This window comes from Trichomycterus rosablanca, chromosome 12 (assembly GCF_030014385.1).
Source record: "Trichomycterus rosablanca isolate fTriRos1 chromosome 12, fTriRos1.hap1, whole genome shotgun sequence".
Lineage (NCBI taxonomy): Eukaryota > Metazoa > Chordata > Actinopteri > Siluriformes > Trichomycteridae > Trichomycterus > Trichomycterus rosablanca.
The window spans coordinates 34,525,230-34,541,305 of record NC_085999.1 but is presented as its reverse complement, the minus strand read 5'-3'; the positions used below and the strand labels follow the sequence as shown (position 1 = coordinate 34,541,305).

Below are 16,076 nucleotides of genomic sequence, written 5' to 3'. Positions count from 1 at the left end.
CCACGGGGCGCTGTTGGCTGGATATTTTTGGTTGGTGGACTATTCTCAGCCCCTCAGCCCTACTGAACAGCTTCGGAAAGAACTAGAATTTCAATTGACATTATTAGTGCCCAGCCTTACAAATGCCCCTTTGCCATTTTGAAGTGGGCACAGATTCCACAGACCTACCCTAAAATCTTGTAAGAAGCCTTCTCAGAAGAGTGGCTGTTGTTGTTGTTAGAGGTCACTCTTTTTATTGCATTTTTACATGGTAAGCTCATGGTTAGGCATCCAAATACTTTTGGCCATTTAGTGTATATAAACTCTTGGCTCTGGTTTATTTTGGGGGACTCGTTAAGTGACTGATAAAGCTGGAATTCCTCTCAGCTCTGGAGAGTTGCATGAGACAAGTGGCAGAATCATACCATAACAGTTGGGAGTAATCTGCAGATCTAACTTCCTGGAGAGAGAGGAGGAGGAGAACTCTATAAATATCTGGCCAGTGAGACAGTGAATCCAGGCTCAGAATCCCCAGTGCAGGCACCAGTGAGACTTTTTTTGGGAATACTTCAACCAATTTCAAATGGGTAGCTTAATAATAAGCCTGTATATTGTGTAAATGTAATGGATGTGAGTATATGTAAGTGTGTTTAAATAACACTTTACATCTCATCAAAGTTCTAATTTATATTTCCAGGATTAAATATTAAAGTTTGACATTTATGAAGCTGGGATATGAGATTGTGCTCATGTTCCACAATAAGTCATTAGTGTTACATATATTGGGGGGCTTGCTGGAGCCTATCCCAGCTTTTCAATGGGAGCAAGGCACACAGTAACACCCTGGATGGGGCGCCAGTCCATCGCAGGGCAGGCATTTCAGTGTATCCAATGAACCTGACTGCATGTTTTTGGACTGTGGGAGAAAACTGGAGCACCCGGAGGAAACCCATGCAGACATGGGGAAACATGCAAACTCCACACAGAAAGGACCCGGACCACCCCGCCTGGGGATCGAACCCAGGACCTTCTTACTGTGAAGCGCAGTGCTACCCACCGAGCCACAGTGCCGCCCTAGACAGTACAGTGTTGTAATTTTTTGAACATCCACAATCTAGAGAACTTGTGCTGTGCCCCATTAATTTTACTACTTCCCCCCCCCAAAATTAGTCAAATGTACGTAACCCAACACCAAAACATAACCCAAAAGTTCAAAGGACTAATCTAATTTATAAAACAGTGTTTAGGTGAAGTCAAGGAATAAAAAGCTAAAAACCATGATACAAAATCTGCTTGTTACAGTCATTCTGATAATAACGTTGATTACAGGATCTTAATCCCAGTCCTTCAGTGCATATGATTAAGACAAGATTTTATGCTGGGTAGCAAAGACAACAAAAACCTATGTTGTGTAGAAAAACATGAAATAATGATCAAATTGCTTCAAGCTTTTAATCAGTTAAAGTCACCCAAGGCTTGTGCTTGGTCCCAGCTACATCTAAACCTAAACTCAGGTTTGTTGGCGCTGCACCAGACACGTTAACTGTGGATTTGTGTGTGTTTGTCTCCCTCTTGTGGCTGAAAGTTTTCCTGTCGTCCATTTCCTGTAGCTGTAAAGTTCAACTGACCGGTCAGTGGTCGGCTATCTTAACTGCAAAGAGATTATAATGTTGAAGAAACCTTCTATCTTGTTCATTTCCTTCTCTTTAATCCATGTGAGATACCGTTTAAAGATCTTATGAAAACAGACTTCTTATCACTATCTTGGGTCAAAGATAAAGATTCAACCTCTGGATCTCTTTCTCAAGCTTAAAAGTTGGGAGAAGGATCTGGACTACGATAGAAGGATTAGACTTTAATTAAAATAGCAGTTCTAACCCTCACAGTACACCAAATTCTATCATTTTTAATAATCATTCCCTTTTCATCAACCACTTTATCCTGGTTAAGGTTGCAGCAGGTTCGGTTTCACCAGGAAACACTGGGCACAAGGCAGCCAATCCATTGCAGGGCTTTTCTGCCATCCTAGCCTCAGACATTGCTATAATGTTTCTGTAGCTGTCTGCCTGGCCGATAGCACCACTGAGATTCGAACCCCAGATCTCAGCAGTAGTGGGTTAGCCTAATAGGCCAGTGCAACAACAATAATAATAATAATAATAATAATAATAATAATAATAATAATAATAATAATAATAATAATAATACATTTTCCAAGGACACTGTACACAATCAATACATTTTCTGTTCATGTTAAGCTATTTTCCCAGCATGGAAAAGCAAAATTGATATTAGCTAGAACCACCCTGACCAGCATCCGAACCCCTTCAAAACCATCAGCCTGATCATAAAAAGCTGGAAAACAATAAAAACCAGTTTTTATTATGGTCTTGTGCATAATAAATGGGATTGTGCATTATATATGTAAGTGTCTTTACATAACACTGAGCTAACCATAAAGTGCAGCTAGTGTATGTATGTTTGGCTGTTACAGAAATAGCTTCTCATTATAGAACAGACTTACAGCGAGTCATGTAACGCTCAGTTGTATAACGTGTTAGAGAGCACTTACAAAACTATATACTGTATTTATATTTAGCCCATATTGGATTGGCCACTTTTGGGCACTTGTCATGCAGCTATATATTACGTACTAAAGTCCTTACAGAGTTATGACTTTTGTGTTAATGCCTTATTTTATTAAACTGATATATAACTCAGTAGTCCATATCAATTTAACTTTTTTCAGAATGGGGTGACCAATAAGCTCACAGTCAGGTCTCCACATATTTTGATACTGAGATACTAAGATAATGAAATATACACAGATCAGCCATAACATTAAAACCATCTCCTGGTTTCTACACACACTGTCCATTTTATCAGCTCCCATATAGAAGCACTTTGTAGTTCTACAATTACTAACTGTAGTCCATCTGTTTCTCTAGATACCTTTTTAGCCTGCTTTCACCCTGTTCTTCAATGGTCTGGACCCCCACAGGACCACTACAGAGCAGGTATTATTTAGGTGGTGGATCATTCTCAGCACTGCAGTGACACTGACATGGTGGTGGTGTGTTAGTGTGTGTTGTGCTGGTATGAGTGGATCAGACACAGCAGCGCTGCTGGAGTTTTTAAATACCGTGTCCACTCACTGTCCACTCTATTAGACACTCCTACCTAGTTGGTCCACCTTGTAGATGTAAAGTCAGAGATGATCGCTTGCTGCTGTTTGAGTTGGTCATCTTCTAGACCTTCATTGGTGGTCACAGGACGCTGCCCACAAGGTGCTGTTGGCTGGATATTTTTGGTTGGTGGACTATTCTCAGTCCAGCAGTGACAGTAAGGTGTTTAAAAACTCCATCAGCATTGCTGTGTCTTATCCACTCATACCAGCACAACACACACTAACACACCTCCACCATGTCAGTGTCACTGCAGTGCTGAGAATGATTCACCACCCAAATAATATCTGCTCTGTGGTGGTCCTGGGAGAGTCCTGACCATTGAAGAACAGGTGAAAGCAGGCTAAAAAAAGTATGTAGAGAAACAGATGGACTACAGGCAGTAATTGTAGAGCTACAAAGTGCTTCTATATGGAAAATGGAGCTGATAAAATGGACAGTGTGTGTAGAAACCAGGAGGTGGTCATAATGTTATGCCTCATTGGTGTATGTAATGCAAATAAAATAGCTAAAATGACAGATGCAGTTGAAAATGAAAATGATAAACTTTAAAATGCTTTGTAGGCTTAAATTTCCGTAGGCTTTAGGATACCTAAATAGACAAATGATCACATTACTGACAGCATTTTTGTAGTCATATCACATCTGATTGCTCATGATTCAGCAGGAATCCCCTGCTGGACTTGTGTTAGCAGTCAAATCTGTAATGCTTGTGTAAGTGACACGTATTCATATATATTCATGAGTAAACAAAAGGACATTTTAGGTGTACCAGTTGTCTCCGCTCATCAAGAGCTATGACACCTGAGACGACAGCCATTAACCTCCCCCCAAACACACATACACACACACACAGTCTTACTCTAGTCTACACACAGACTTGTTGACTGTAGAAAGAAACAACTGTTAAAGAAACAACTGTTATTTAATTGTTCAGCTTGTATTTGGGCTTTATCTTGTTCAAGGTTATAATAGCTTCAGCCCCATTTGGAAACACTGGTTCCAGTCCATCACAGAGCACCACACTCATTCTCTCAATCACTTATTCTGACCTAAGGACTAAGAATCAAGACCTCAACCCTACTGACAGCATCACATCTGTGGCAGCACACAAGCATATTTGGCGGATTTTTATAACCCCAAATCAGAAAAAGTTAGGACGGTAGGAAAAATGCAAAACTTGTTTGGAGTGTATTGCAGGCCTGAAATGCAGGAATGGATGTATATTAACAAATGTAATTAAGCTGACCAGACAAAACATGAAATATCTTGGGTTCATACTATCTGCAATAAAATAGAAGTCAAAGTAAATGTAAGAAACACTGTGTTTTTTATTTCCTAACCATTTCTGATTTGGGATTGTACTATTCCTGCCAATTAGCATGGTCAAAGATTTTGTCAGAAACACTACTGATATCCATGAACAAGCCTATAAAGTTCTGCTAGAAGCTTGTTGATGATATCAGTAGTATTTCTGACAAACTCAAACCAGTCAGTTGAGCACCAATAACCCTAATGTGTCCAGAGTTCAGATCACATTTTACCCTTTCTGATGTTTGATGTAAATATTAACTGAGACTCCTGACTTGGCACTGTGCTGCTGCCACATGACTGGTTGGCTGGATAATTACATAAATGAACAATAATTGTAATGATCGTAATAAACTGATATGTAAGGACATGTACTGCTTAAATAGAGAATTATGCACCTCATAACTTGTCCAGTGTCCACATGGTACACCAAATCCAGTGGTTTAGTGAGTGTGTTTACATGCACTATGGAAATGAGATCCCAGGAGTTTCAATTCCATGCTTGAGTCAGTTTAATCCGAGTATCCCTAGCTGCAAAAAATGTCAAATCTAGTGTGACACTAAACACTATGTTTTATAATACACATTTAAATAATCAGCATTTCCTAATGTTTTGGTTATTATTTTAGTGATTTATTTTTTTATTGTTTTAGTCACACAGTAAAATCGATCAGTCGGAGTTTTTAGCACAATTATTTTCAGATTAAATGTATTTAAAGGAGAAACATGTGTCTATGAACCATGATGTAAATCATGACGATAAGCACATGGCCAGTGAGTAAACACCTTTAAACTGAATAGAGATTAATGCGAAAGCTCATTCCAGTTCTTATAATACCTCAATGTTTCAAACCCTTCCTCTCTCTGGACTGTAAGAAGAGACTCCCCCTGCAGGTTGGGGAGGACAGTTGGACTTGTCTATACTGAGCTCTGAGCTGCAGCTGTCCTTGAATGACACATGAGACTGTAAAGCATTGCTAGAGCCTGACTCGATGGACTAAAAAGTCCATGGACTATTAATCACCCCCAATCCCAAGCATTAAAATAATCTCCACTGACAGAACACAGCCAGTACTGACCTTCTGTTCTGCCAGTGGGATGGTTTACTCCTCTACCCCACATACTCATCCTAACCAAAACCACTAATCATGCTGATTACGTTAATCACAATCAATAAAGACGTTATGTCCAGATTTCATTATCTCAGATGTTTTTATGCCACAGTTGGTCTTCATAAATTATGCTGAAATGCTTTTTCTATATTCACAGCTTATATTCTTTGTTCTGTTCTTTTGTGTTTCAGCTAAAAGAGTCGTTTAAAGACCTGAAGAAGAAATTCAACAATCTGAAATTTAACTACATGAAGAAAAATGAGAAGCTGAGAAATTTAAAGGCGGTCAAAAATCAACTGCAACAAATTGAGATATACGTAGAAAAGCTGCAGGTAAAAATACTGTCCTCACTTAAATGATCACTCTTATTGTTTATTTTAATAAACCACTTTGTCTTGGTCAGGGGGTGCCAATACATCACAGGACACCACACACTCACAATGTTTGTACTCATTCCCCAACCAATAGGGGCAGTTTACAAATGCCAATCCACCATCAGCATATTTTGGGAGATGGAGGGAAGATTGATTGCCAGAAACTCTCAGAGTTCTACCACTTTGTGATCGAGACATGGTGACATAGTCTAGTTTTCTATAATATATGGATTTTTTAATCACTGACATTACATGGCTCGTATGCATACTTTACTGATCCCAAAGAAAATTTAGGAAATGTTATTCATACAAAATCATTTATTTTTTGACACATGAATGACCTGCTCTTAAAAGTCTAGTTTTCTGTGTCCTAGGTTCTAAAGAAGAAGTTACAGGCCTTTACTCTGAAGGTATCCAGCAGTAGTGAGAAGCATCTGTTAGGTAGTAATCCCAGAGAGCTGGAGGATGTTGTCAATGAGCTGCAGAGACAGGTGGGAGATTTTGACAGGGTGGTTGAGGACTACAAACAGAACTTGGACCTCAGCATGAAGCTACAGCAAGCCGTAGAGGAGGTAAAGATGATTCCAGAACAGTGTTGTTATGGAACACTTGATCATGTGTAATTAGTGTAATAACTGTGATGATGTAAAGGATTATTACATGTAAACCGATTCAGCATGAGTTATTTAATTAATATCACTGGATATGGCGTATACCCTACCAGCAAATACTGCTAAAACACTAGCATAAATAATATTGGCCATCAGGCATTGGGTTACAATAACAGGTTTAAAATCATCACTGTTGCCAGGATCCGAGAAACTTAAGAATATTCCAAACACTTCCAAACAAGTTCTCAATCCCAAAATCATACAATCAAAAATCTGAGACTACTACTCCAAACTTTAACAGTTATTAGTATTTTACACTGATAAGCAAGTAAGTACAAAAGATCAAATGCTTTTAAGTCTGATCAGATGACTTTTACTATGTGGATCTGATCGACTCATCAGAAGCTCCTCACATAACCTTATACATTTGCATCCGCTGTTCACCTATTGTAAATATGGACACACCAGATACTACGAAATTCACTCTCATTGTTATGCTGGTTATATGATATATAGTTTGAAGAATAGTTGTAGCCTAGCGCTTAAGGTACTGGACTAGCAAGCCAAAGGTCGCTGGTTCAAACCCCACCACTGGCAGGTTGCCACTGTTGGGCCCTTTAACATGACCCTTATCCCTCAATTGCTTAGATTGTATACTGTTAGTTGCTTTGGATAAAAGCGTCTGCTAAATGCCGAAAATGGAATGAAATGAAAAAATAAAACAAGCATTTTTACTAGTGGCCTCAGACTTTCGGGCCTCCACAATATATAAATTTTTAAAATTGGGTAATATTTATATGACATATAGTGAGTAATAATTATATAACAACATATACTAGCTATTAATTCACAGCTCATTGGTGTTCCCCTTTTTTGACCAATTGCAAGTGGAAATTTTCTCCATTCTTGCCTGATTGAGTTGAGATTTCAGCTGCTCAACAGTCCGTGGTCGTCATTGTCTGATTCCCGTCTTCATGATGCACCATATATTTTCAGTAGGACTCAGATCTGGCTGGCCAGTAAAGCACACACACTCTGTGTTTACAGAGCTACACTGTTGTAGCATGTGCAGAGTGAGGCCTGGCTTTGTCTTGCTGGAAAAAAAACATGGACTTCCCAGTAAAAGTCGTCACCTTGATGGCAGCATATGTCTCTCTAGTGTCCCATATGCCTTAGTGTCAATGGTACCTTTACACATATGCAAGTCACCCATGCCGTGGGCATTGACGCACCCCCATACAATGGCAGCTGTTGTTTTTTGCACCTTGTTTTCTTTTAATGTGTCTAAGTAAAATAGTTCTAAGCTTTAGGTTTATTGTTCTATGTGGAAGTAAAGTGTAGATGTCGGACACCACCAGTGTCATGGAGACCTGGGTTTGATCCTAAAGTTTTGACAGTTCTTCACCAGGTTTAAGTTTAGGGTTTCCTTTCTGTACTCCAGTTACCTCCCACTGCCTAAAAACATTTTAGTAGGTAGTCTGGCTAATTTGCCCCGATTGTGAGTGAGTGAGTAAATAAATGTGAGAATTGCCCAGCAAACAACTGTTGCCCTGTATGTTGTGTATTCCTACCATGCTTCCAGTGTTTTTGGGTAGTGCTAACACAATATTTAACACATATTCTGTGGTTTAGGATGATTCCTCTCATGCTCATGTGTTTTACCCACAGTATGAGTTTTGGTGTGATGAAGCCAGCGCCACCATTGTGAGAGTGGGCAAATATTCATCTGAGTGCAAAACGAAGGAAGCCATCAGCTCTCTGTACAAACAGTTCGAGAAGTTTGTCTGGCCCACAATTCCCCAGCAGGAGGAGAGGATAAGCCAGATCACAGAGCTAGCAGTGCGTCTGCATGGTGAGACATTTTGTTCATGTTCATATTTACGCAGCAGTTTCAGCAAAGGTCCTCAGCTGTTAAAATAGATTTTTAATTAAAAAGCTACATGATAAACTTTTCATGTACACTATATGGCTTCCCACAAGATTTCGAAGTGTTTGTGGGAATTTGTGTTCATTCTTAAAATGATACTGTCTGATCAGGCATTGATGTCGGGCAAGAAGAAGGAAAGTAATAGTAAGAGACGACATTAAGTGTTTCATAGACACTCAGAATAACACAACATCTGAGATTAGCACATACTTTAATTTTAAATAAAAGGTTTGGTTAAACATTATGTTCTCATTATTCAAATGTACCATAAATGTTGTTTATTTTGCCATTTCTAAATCAGGTATTACAAACTGTGACTGTGATTCATGCAGGTGCTGAGGAAGGGAAGAAGTACATGGAAAAAACTGTAAGCAAGCACAGTGAAATAGTGGATTCAATTAAGGAACTTTCCAGTGGACTTTTGGACCTTGAAGCCAAACTACAGGTTTGCAACAATTTTAACAATCACATATTTCATATATCTGACTTACGGATATTGGTTATATCTGGGGGATTGCTTCATGGTGGACTGGTGTCCTGTCCAGGGTGTGTTACCACCAAGTTACCACCAAGTTACCAACTACTGAGATATACACCAATCAACCATAACATTAAAACCACCTCCTTGTTTCTACACTCACTGCCCATTTTATCAGCTCCACTTACCATCTAGAAGCACTTTCAATTACTGACTGTAGTCCATCAGTTTCTCTACATGCTTTGTTAGCCCACTTTCATGCTGTTCTTCAATGGTCAGGACTCTCACAGGACCACCACAGAGCAGGTATTATTTAGGTGGTGGATCATTCCCAGCACTGCAGTGACACTGACATGGTGGTGGTGTGTTAGTGTGTGTTGTGCTGGTATGAGTGGATCAGACACAGAAGCGCTGATGGAGTTTTTAAATACCGTGTATAATTATAATATAATATATGTAATTGTACTTGTGTGTGTTGTGAATGTCCTCAGGAGGAGTTACTGAAGCCACAGTCAGCTGAGGAAAACAAGCCCTACGACACCATTGAAACAGTAAGCATTAATAATGGCACATTTTACAATACAAAAGTATTTATATACAGTTCTTCAATACATACAGTAAGGGAAATAAATATTCAACCCCTTTTGTTTTTTGTTATCTAATACAATTTTGTTGGATTTAGCCAGCATAAACATAGAAATGGAAAATTATTTAGACAAACTTCACCGCTTTGTTGCATAGCCATTTTTGGCCATTACAGCTTTGTGATAATTCACGTTTTGCAGCATTGTGGTTATATTTTGGCTCAATTTTCTTTACAAACCTTCTTTAGTTTTCTGAGGTTACAAGGATCCCTTTGATGAACATGGCTAGGCCATGCAAATACCTTTTCTAGTTCTTTTGAATACCTTCGAGTTCTTTTGGCTTTATGTTGTGTTGTCTGGTTGAAATTAGCAGATTTAGTTTCTTGGCTGATGAGATTCTGATGAATGAGATGAGAATGAGAATGAGAATGAGATTCTCCCTTACTGTTTTCTGGTTTATTTGCTCTTTTCATGCTGACGCTTTCACCTCCTTACCTCAGTGTGGGTTTGCCTGATGTATGAGATCAGGCACAACCCTTCTCTTTCAAAACATAATTAGCTGTTTGATATTTGTTTTAGAGTTTGTTATTGGTTTTCACATGCCCCATTTGACCAGGGACGATTACTTGTGATTCCATAAACTTTATACATGCTGATTGCTGACATACTGATGGGAATGTTTGGGGTGTCAGTGGTGCATTCATAACTTTTTCCAATTGTAGTTTTGTCTCTGAGAACCTCAGAAAGTTCCTTCACCATTGCTGAATTAATTCTGTGATTTAAACAGCCAGAAGCAAAGGAGACGGGTCACACTCCAGAGATAACAGGACCAGGTGGAACCAAGGAGGACACGGTCACCAAGAAAGCAGAAAGCAAGAAGCCTCCGATGCGCAGCCAGGACCTACCAGAACAACAAAGAGTGCTTTCAGAAACATACAGCTACACACAGGAGGCTTATTCCAAGACCAGCACTGTGCAGACCATCAGCAGCAAGTCCTCTGTAGAAACTAAAGAGAATACACACACTTCCTATTCTCATACACACACCTTCAGCATGTCCAACTCCCCAGTTGAGAAGGACAGGAGGACCTACACACTTCAGCAAACCAAGAGACCATCTCAGGAGACTGATGAGAAGATGCAGGGGGGTGGAGGCTTGCACGCTGCTCCACAGACATTACACACAGAGGTAAAGGTACGTATTTCAGTTTACTTTTTCACTTGTGTCCCAAACAAACATTAAACACACTCAAGAGCATTAACAAACAACAGATTTTTGTTTTTATTGCATTTTATGAAATGTCCCAACTTTTCTGGTAATGTAATACTCTTTATTTTGAAAAACATTGGGGCATTTGAGTGCTACATTCCAATTTGAACTACTTATTAACTGAAACATCTTTATTTCCATTCTACAGAGTGAACCTCATCCCTTGGAAGAACTTTTCTCCCATGGTGCACCAGACTCAGGTTTTCCCCCAGACACAGATTTTCATCCTGACCTCCTGAGTGAGGAGTCCCTCTCTAATGACGAGTATGAGTGCACCTCACCGGACGATATCTCGCTTCCTCCTTTATCTGAAACCCCCGAGTCCAACATGGTTCAGTCTGAAAACGACCTGGACGATGGCTATTGTGTGAGCTCTCACAGCCATCACACCAGCCACTACACCCAGCAGTGCCATTCCAGACACGGCGAGCCGCTTCATTATCGGGCTGAGGAGAGCTTTCCTTCCCCTACAACAGGCCTGGCTAGTCGATTCAGAGCAGAATCCTGCTCGTTCGTCCACAGTCCACTGACCGTCCCCACTCCCACCCTTGTCTCTAGCACCATCTCCAGCATCCTAAAGAGCAGCAAGCCAAGGGGTCTTTCAGAGTGCCAGCAAACCACTAATTATCTGCATGAGAGTCAGGTCGAGAAGCAGGGGTGTGTGCATGAACCCACCCCAGTCCGGCATTCATCCATTGCTAAGACTGGTAACACGCATGCTTCCATTAAACCATTAACCTCAGAGCAGGACCCGGACCTGTGCAAACCCACGACCATTCGCGAGGAAATAAAGCGCTCAAGCAGTGCCATGGCCGGGCAGAACCTATCGCAAGGGCACGGCCCTAACTTCTCCAAATCCTTGTCTAATACCATGGTAATGGAGGGGTCTCCGGTGACCCTGGAAGTGGAAGTCACTGGATTCCCTGAGCCTGCCTTAACCTGGTGGGTAGCTTATAACAAACTCAACCCTTAGATTTAGGTGTTAATAAGTTTATTTGTAATTATTTTTAGGTTTAATATATTTTTCTTTAATACTAAGGGTAATAAAAATGATTTTACTGGGGTATCCATTTTAGATTAGTATAGTTTTAGGTTTTTTATGAAGTCCTCGGGTACATGCAGGTACTGTTCCTGAATGGCTGTGACATGAGCTGCAGTCACATATTATAAAAATATTTAAAATAATTTTGCTGATTTTTGCATTGCATTTAAACTGTATTTAATATTTAATGTAACATGACCACAGTATTTGTCATTATCGCTAATGAGCCAAAACATTATGACCAGCCCTAAAGATGCACATAGCAACACTTATTTTCTAAAGATTGCATGTCACTGTGAGTGATATCCTTGGTGTTGGATATCACCAAGTTATTTGTTTTTCGTAGTATGTGTGTTTAATGCTGAATATACAGTATGGGCAGGAGCATAGACCTAGAAGTATCTCCAGGAAGCCATGGTGAGTACCTGTTGTCTGTAATCCAAACTAGGACAAACTACTGACAGGGTGTTGGACAGCCAAAATTCACTGGTGTCAGTTGCAGGCCAGTCAGTGGCCTTATGCATGAACCCACTACTGCTAAGATATTGAGCTTTGGATGTGCCTGAGGGGTGGGAGGTTGAATGGGTTTTATCACCACTATACACTTGTGAGCTCTGCTGTGTAGTTAAAGCACCTGCATTACTGGAGAGAGTCTTTCATACTCACAGGAGAAAAGATGTGGTACAAGAAACAAGAGACTTGCAACATAGGAATTGGCGAAAAAGCCTTGGCCATCTGAGCAATGGAAGAAGTTTTCTTGTACACCATGTGTACAGTCATTTATCTGGGGAAAAAGCACCAGGAGAACATTTAGAAGTTGAAGGACGTGCTGGTAACATCTTGGTACCAGATACCACACGACACCTTCAGAGGTCTTGGGGAGTCTGTGTCGTGGCAGGTCATTGCTTATTTAGCAGCGTATCAAATGGGTGGTCATAATGTTTGGACACATCAGTGTATTATTGAGAGGTTTTCTATTGTCTGTTATGTTTTAATATCTTTTTTCCATTTCATTTCCATTAATTGCATTATCATGGTCAGGGTCACAGCGGGAAACACTGGGCGCAAGGGTGCCAGTCCATCTCTAGGGCTTTGGCCACCTCCCACCAGACATAATTGATTATGTCTGTGTAGACGCCCAGCCGACCGATAGCACCGCTGAGATTCGAACCCTGATCTCAGCAGTGGTGGGCTAGCATAATAGTCAGCTGCATTACTAATAAAGCTTTCCCTGCTTTGTTTCATCAACATTACAGGAACGTTTCTTGCTGTAGTTCTGTGTTTAAGTAAGATTTTTAACTCACTCTCGTCAACTTTTATTTATGACTTTCTACTTCTTTTATTTGTTATTCTTCTTTTTCTACTTCTTCTTCATACTGTTCTTCTTGTTGTTAGGTGTATTATTGTTAATTATAATAATAAAACATTTTACCCAACAACTAGCAGTTCTGATAGTTATGGTTACCTCAGACACTTTTGATTTTTATGCCAAAAACGTCACAACGTATTGGTGCTGTGGGATCAGCAGTTATCTATTAGGTTTTACCATCTGGGGAAAAGTATTGCACTGAAACAGACTTAGGCTATGTTCACATGGCAGGTTGTGTGCAGTCTCTCTGTACACTATATTCGTGTCTCCACCACCTGTAGCAGGTAAAAAGAAGTGGTTAATGGCAGTGTACGTGTCAGAGGTGGCATGTGACAGTCTTCGGCCTCCCCGGTCTGAGGTCGGGGGCTGCACCAGCGGGAGCAAAGAGGTTGCAAATCAAATATGACTAGAATGGGGTGGGGAAAAAAAGGAAAAAACTGCATCAATAAATAAAAAATTTATTAAATCTGGTTTCATGAGACAATATTGTAAAAAACTGTAAGAAAATAAGCTGCCGGATCATTTTTGTTTTATGAATACCATTTATATTAGTGGTTTTCTAAATGTATTACCAGATGCTCCCCCAGATGGTAGACCTGGAAAAATGCTGCATCCAATCTTCTTTCATTTGTAAATGACAAAATCTTTTCAGAAAGCAACAACTAACCCATTAATTACGGGTAATAATTTCACAGAGCATAATGTAATTCACCCGAAAAGAAACAATTAAAAAGTGCTGTTATTTTAGCTCTAAGCCCACAGTTTTCTAACATTAGCTCTAACTGCTAGCACACATTAACATGACCTGTGTGTGTTTTTGCTGTGCTGTGAGTGTGTGACGTGATGATTCACTCTGTGCTTCAGGTTCAAGAACGGACAGGAATTACACAGTGACAAGCGCATGTCACTGACCCAAAAAGAAGGCAAGCATGTGTTGTTCATTAAGAGAGCAGTACAGACAGACTCGGGTCAGTATCTGGTTCGTGCCTCAAACTTGGCCGGCGCCGTCTCCTCCAGCTCTGTGCTGCAGGTCAAAGGTAATGGCTGCCCTGACTTTGACACTCTCAAACTGGACTGGCAAACCGTGTTCGGCACTCTGTGTGTTCTCCTGTGGCTCCTCTACCTGCTGGTCTTATAATTCATACACAGACTCTCCTCACTGCCCCTGTTTTCATTTAATCACCTGCACATGGTTCAAGTACAAAATGACTGAAGATTTGTTCTGCTGCATGAAGGATTTTCTGTCACCCTAAACATCACATGTTCACAAACACTAGTAATTAAACTGACATGTACGTGTGTTCATATAAAAAGTTATATTAATAGTTATACACTGATCAGCCATAACATTAAAACCACCTCCTTGTTTCTACACTCACTGTACCAACAGTCCATCTGTTTCTCTGCATGCTTTTTTCATCCTGCTCTTACCCTGTTCTTCAATGGTCTGGACCCCCACAGGACCACCACAGAGCAGGTATTATTTAGGTGGTGGATCATTCTCAGCACTGCAGTGACACTGACATGGTGGTGGTGTGTTAGTGTGTGTTGTGCTGGTATGAGTGGATTAGACACAGCAGTGCTGCTGGAGTTTTTAAATACCATGTCCACTCACTGTCCACTCTATTAGACACTCCTAACTAGTTGGTCCACCTTGTAGATGTAAAGTCAGAGACGATCGCTCATCTATTGCTGCGATTTGAGTCGGTCATCTTCTAGACCTTCATCAGTGGTCACAGGACGCTGCCCACGGGGCGCTGTTGGCTGGATGTTTTTGATTGGTGGACTATTCTCAGTCCAGCAGGGACAGTGTGGTGTTTAAATACTCCATCAGCATTGCTGTACACCACCACACACCACCACCATGTCAGTGTCACTGCAGTGCTGAGAATGATTCAACACCCAAATAATACCTACTCTGTGGTGGTCCTGTGGGGGTCCTGACCATTGAAGAACAGCATGACAGGGGGCTAACAAAGCATGCAGAGAAACAGATGGACTACAGTCAGTAATTGTAGACTACAAAGTGCTTCTATATGGTAAATGGAGCTGATAAAATGAACAGTGAGTGTAGAAACAAGGAGGTGGTTTTAAGTTATTGTTGTTAAATTGCTAATGTTCTGGAAATGCTAGCATTTATATTTATGTTTTTTTTTTATTGTACATGACCCATAACGCACCACATCATCATAAATAAAATCATATACATATTGTATAGCATTATTTATACGATCTGCCTCTGTTTTTTTAAAACCATGTCCTGTTCCACATGTTTGTTAATGTGTTATGTTTCAGTGGTAATAAATGTTATTTAAATGTTATGTTATTTTTAACTGTGTCCCAATTATTCAATCACAAAAAGACTAAAAAGTTACTGAGGAACATCTCTCTTAATTTTTTTGGACATTTGAAACACAATTGTGTGTTCCAGTAGATTAATAAAATAAAAAAACTTGCATGATTACTGCTACAATATGACAAACTGCTCCAAATATCTGTGACAACCCACTTCTCAGGAAAAGTTAGGGAACCTTCAAAACTGTGTTAGACCAGCAATGCATGAACAGCAACCCAACCCCACCAACTGGCACAGCCCGTGCATAACTTTTACGGGTGGGGTTTGCAAAGAATGTCACAAAAATGCCACAACGCCAGGTAAGTTCTCAGAAAGCGATAAGTATGCTGGCATAACACGTCAGTGGAAAGGAGGACTGGATCAATCAGCCTGGTAACATGGGTTCAGAGAAAAGCAGGTTTGCCAATATACACTGATCAGGCATAACACTATGACCACCTCCTTGTCTCCACACTCACTGTCCATTTTATCAGCTCCA

At 40.3% G+C, this 16,076-nt stretch overlaps 1 protein-coding gene across 1 annotated transcript in view; it reads left to right on the top strand.

Moving 5' to 3' along the window:
- ccdc141 (coiled-coil domain containing 141) overlaps positions 1-14,700 on the top strand; it is a 32,120-nt gene extending 17,420 nt beyond the window's left edge. Inside the window, exons 18-25 of the mRNA XM_063006451.1 lie at positions 5,779-5,919; positions 6,336-6,533; positions 8,241-8,424; positions 8,832-8,944; positions 9,469-9,528; positions 10,349-10,756; positions 10,980-11,773; positions 14,107-14,700. Of these exons, the coding sequence (XP_062862521.1) occupies positions 5,779-5,919; positions 6,336-6,533; positions 8,241-8,424; positions 8,832-8,944; positions 9,469-9,528; positions 10,349-10,756; positions 10,980-11,773; positions 14,107-14,380 (2,172 nt within the window). The 3' untranslated portion in view covers positions 14,381-14,700. The remainder of the gene's footprint in view (positions 1-5,778; positions 5,920-6,335; positions 6,534-8,240; positions 8,425-8,831; positions 8,945-9,468; positions 9,529-10,348; positions 10,757-10,979; positions 11,774-14,106) is intronic.
- Positions 14,701-16,076: the final 1,376 nt, after the last annotated feature.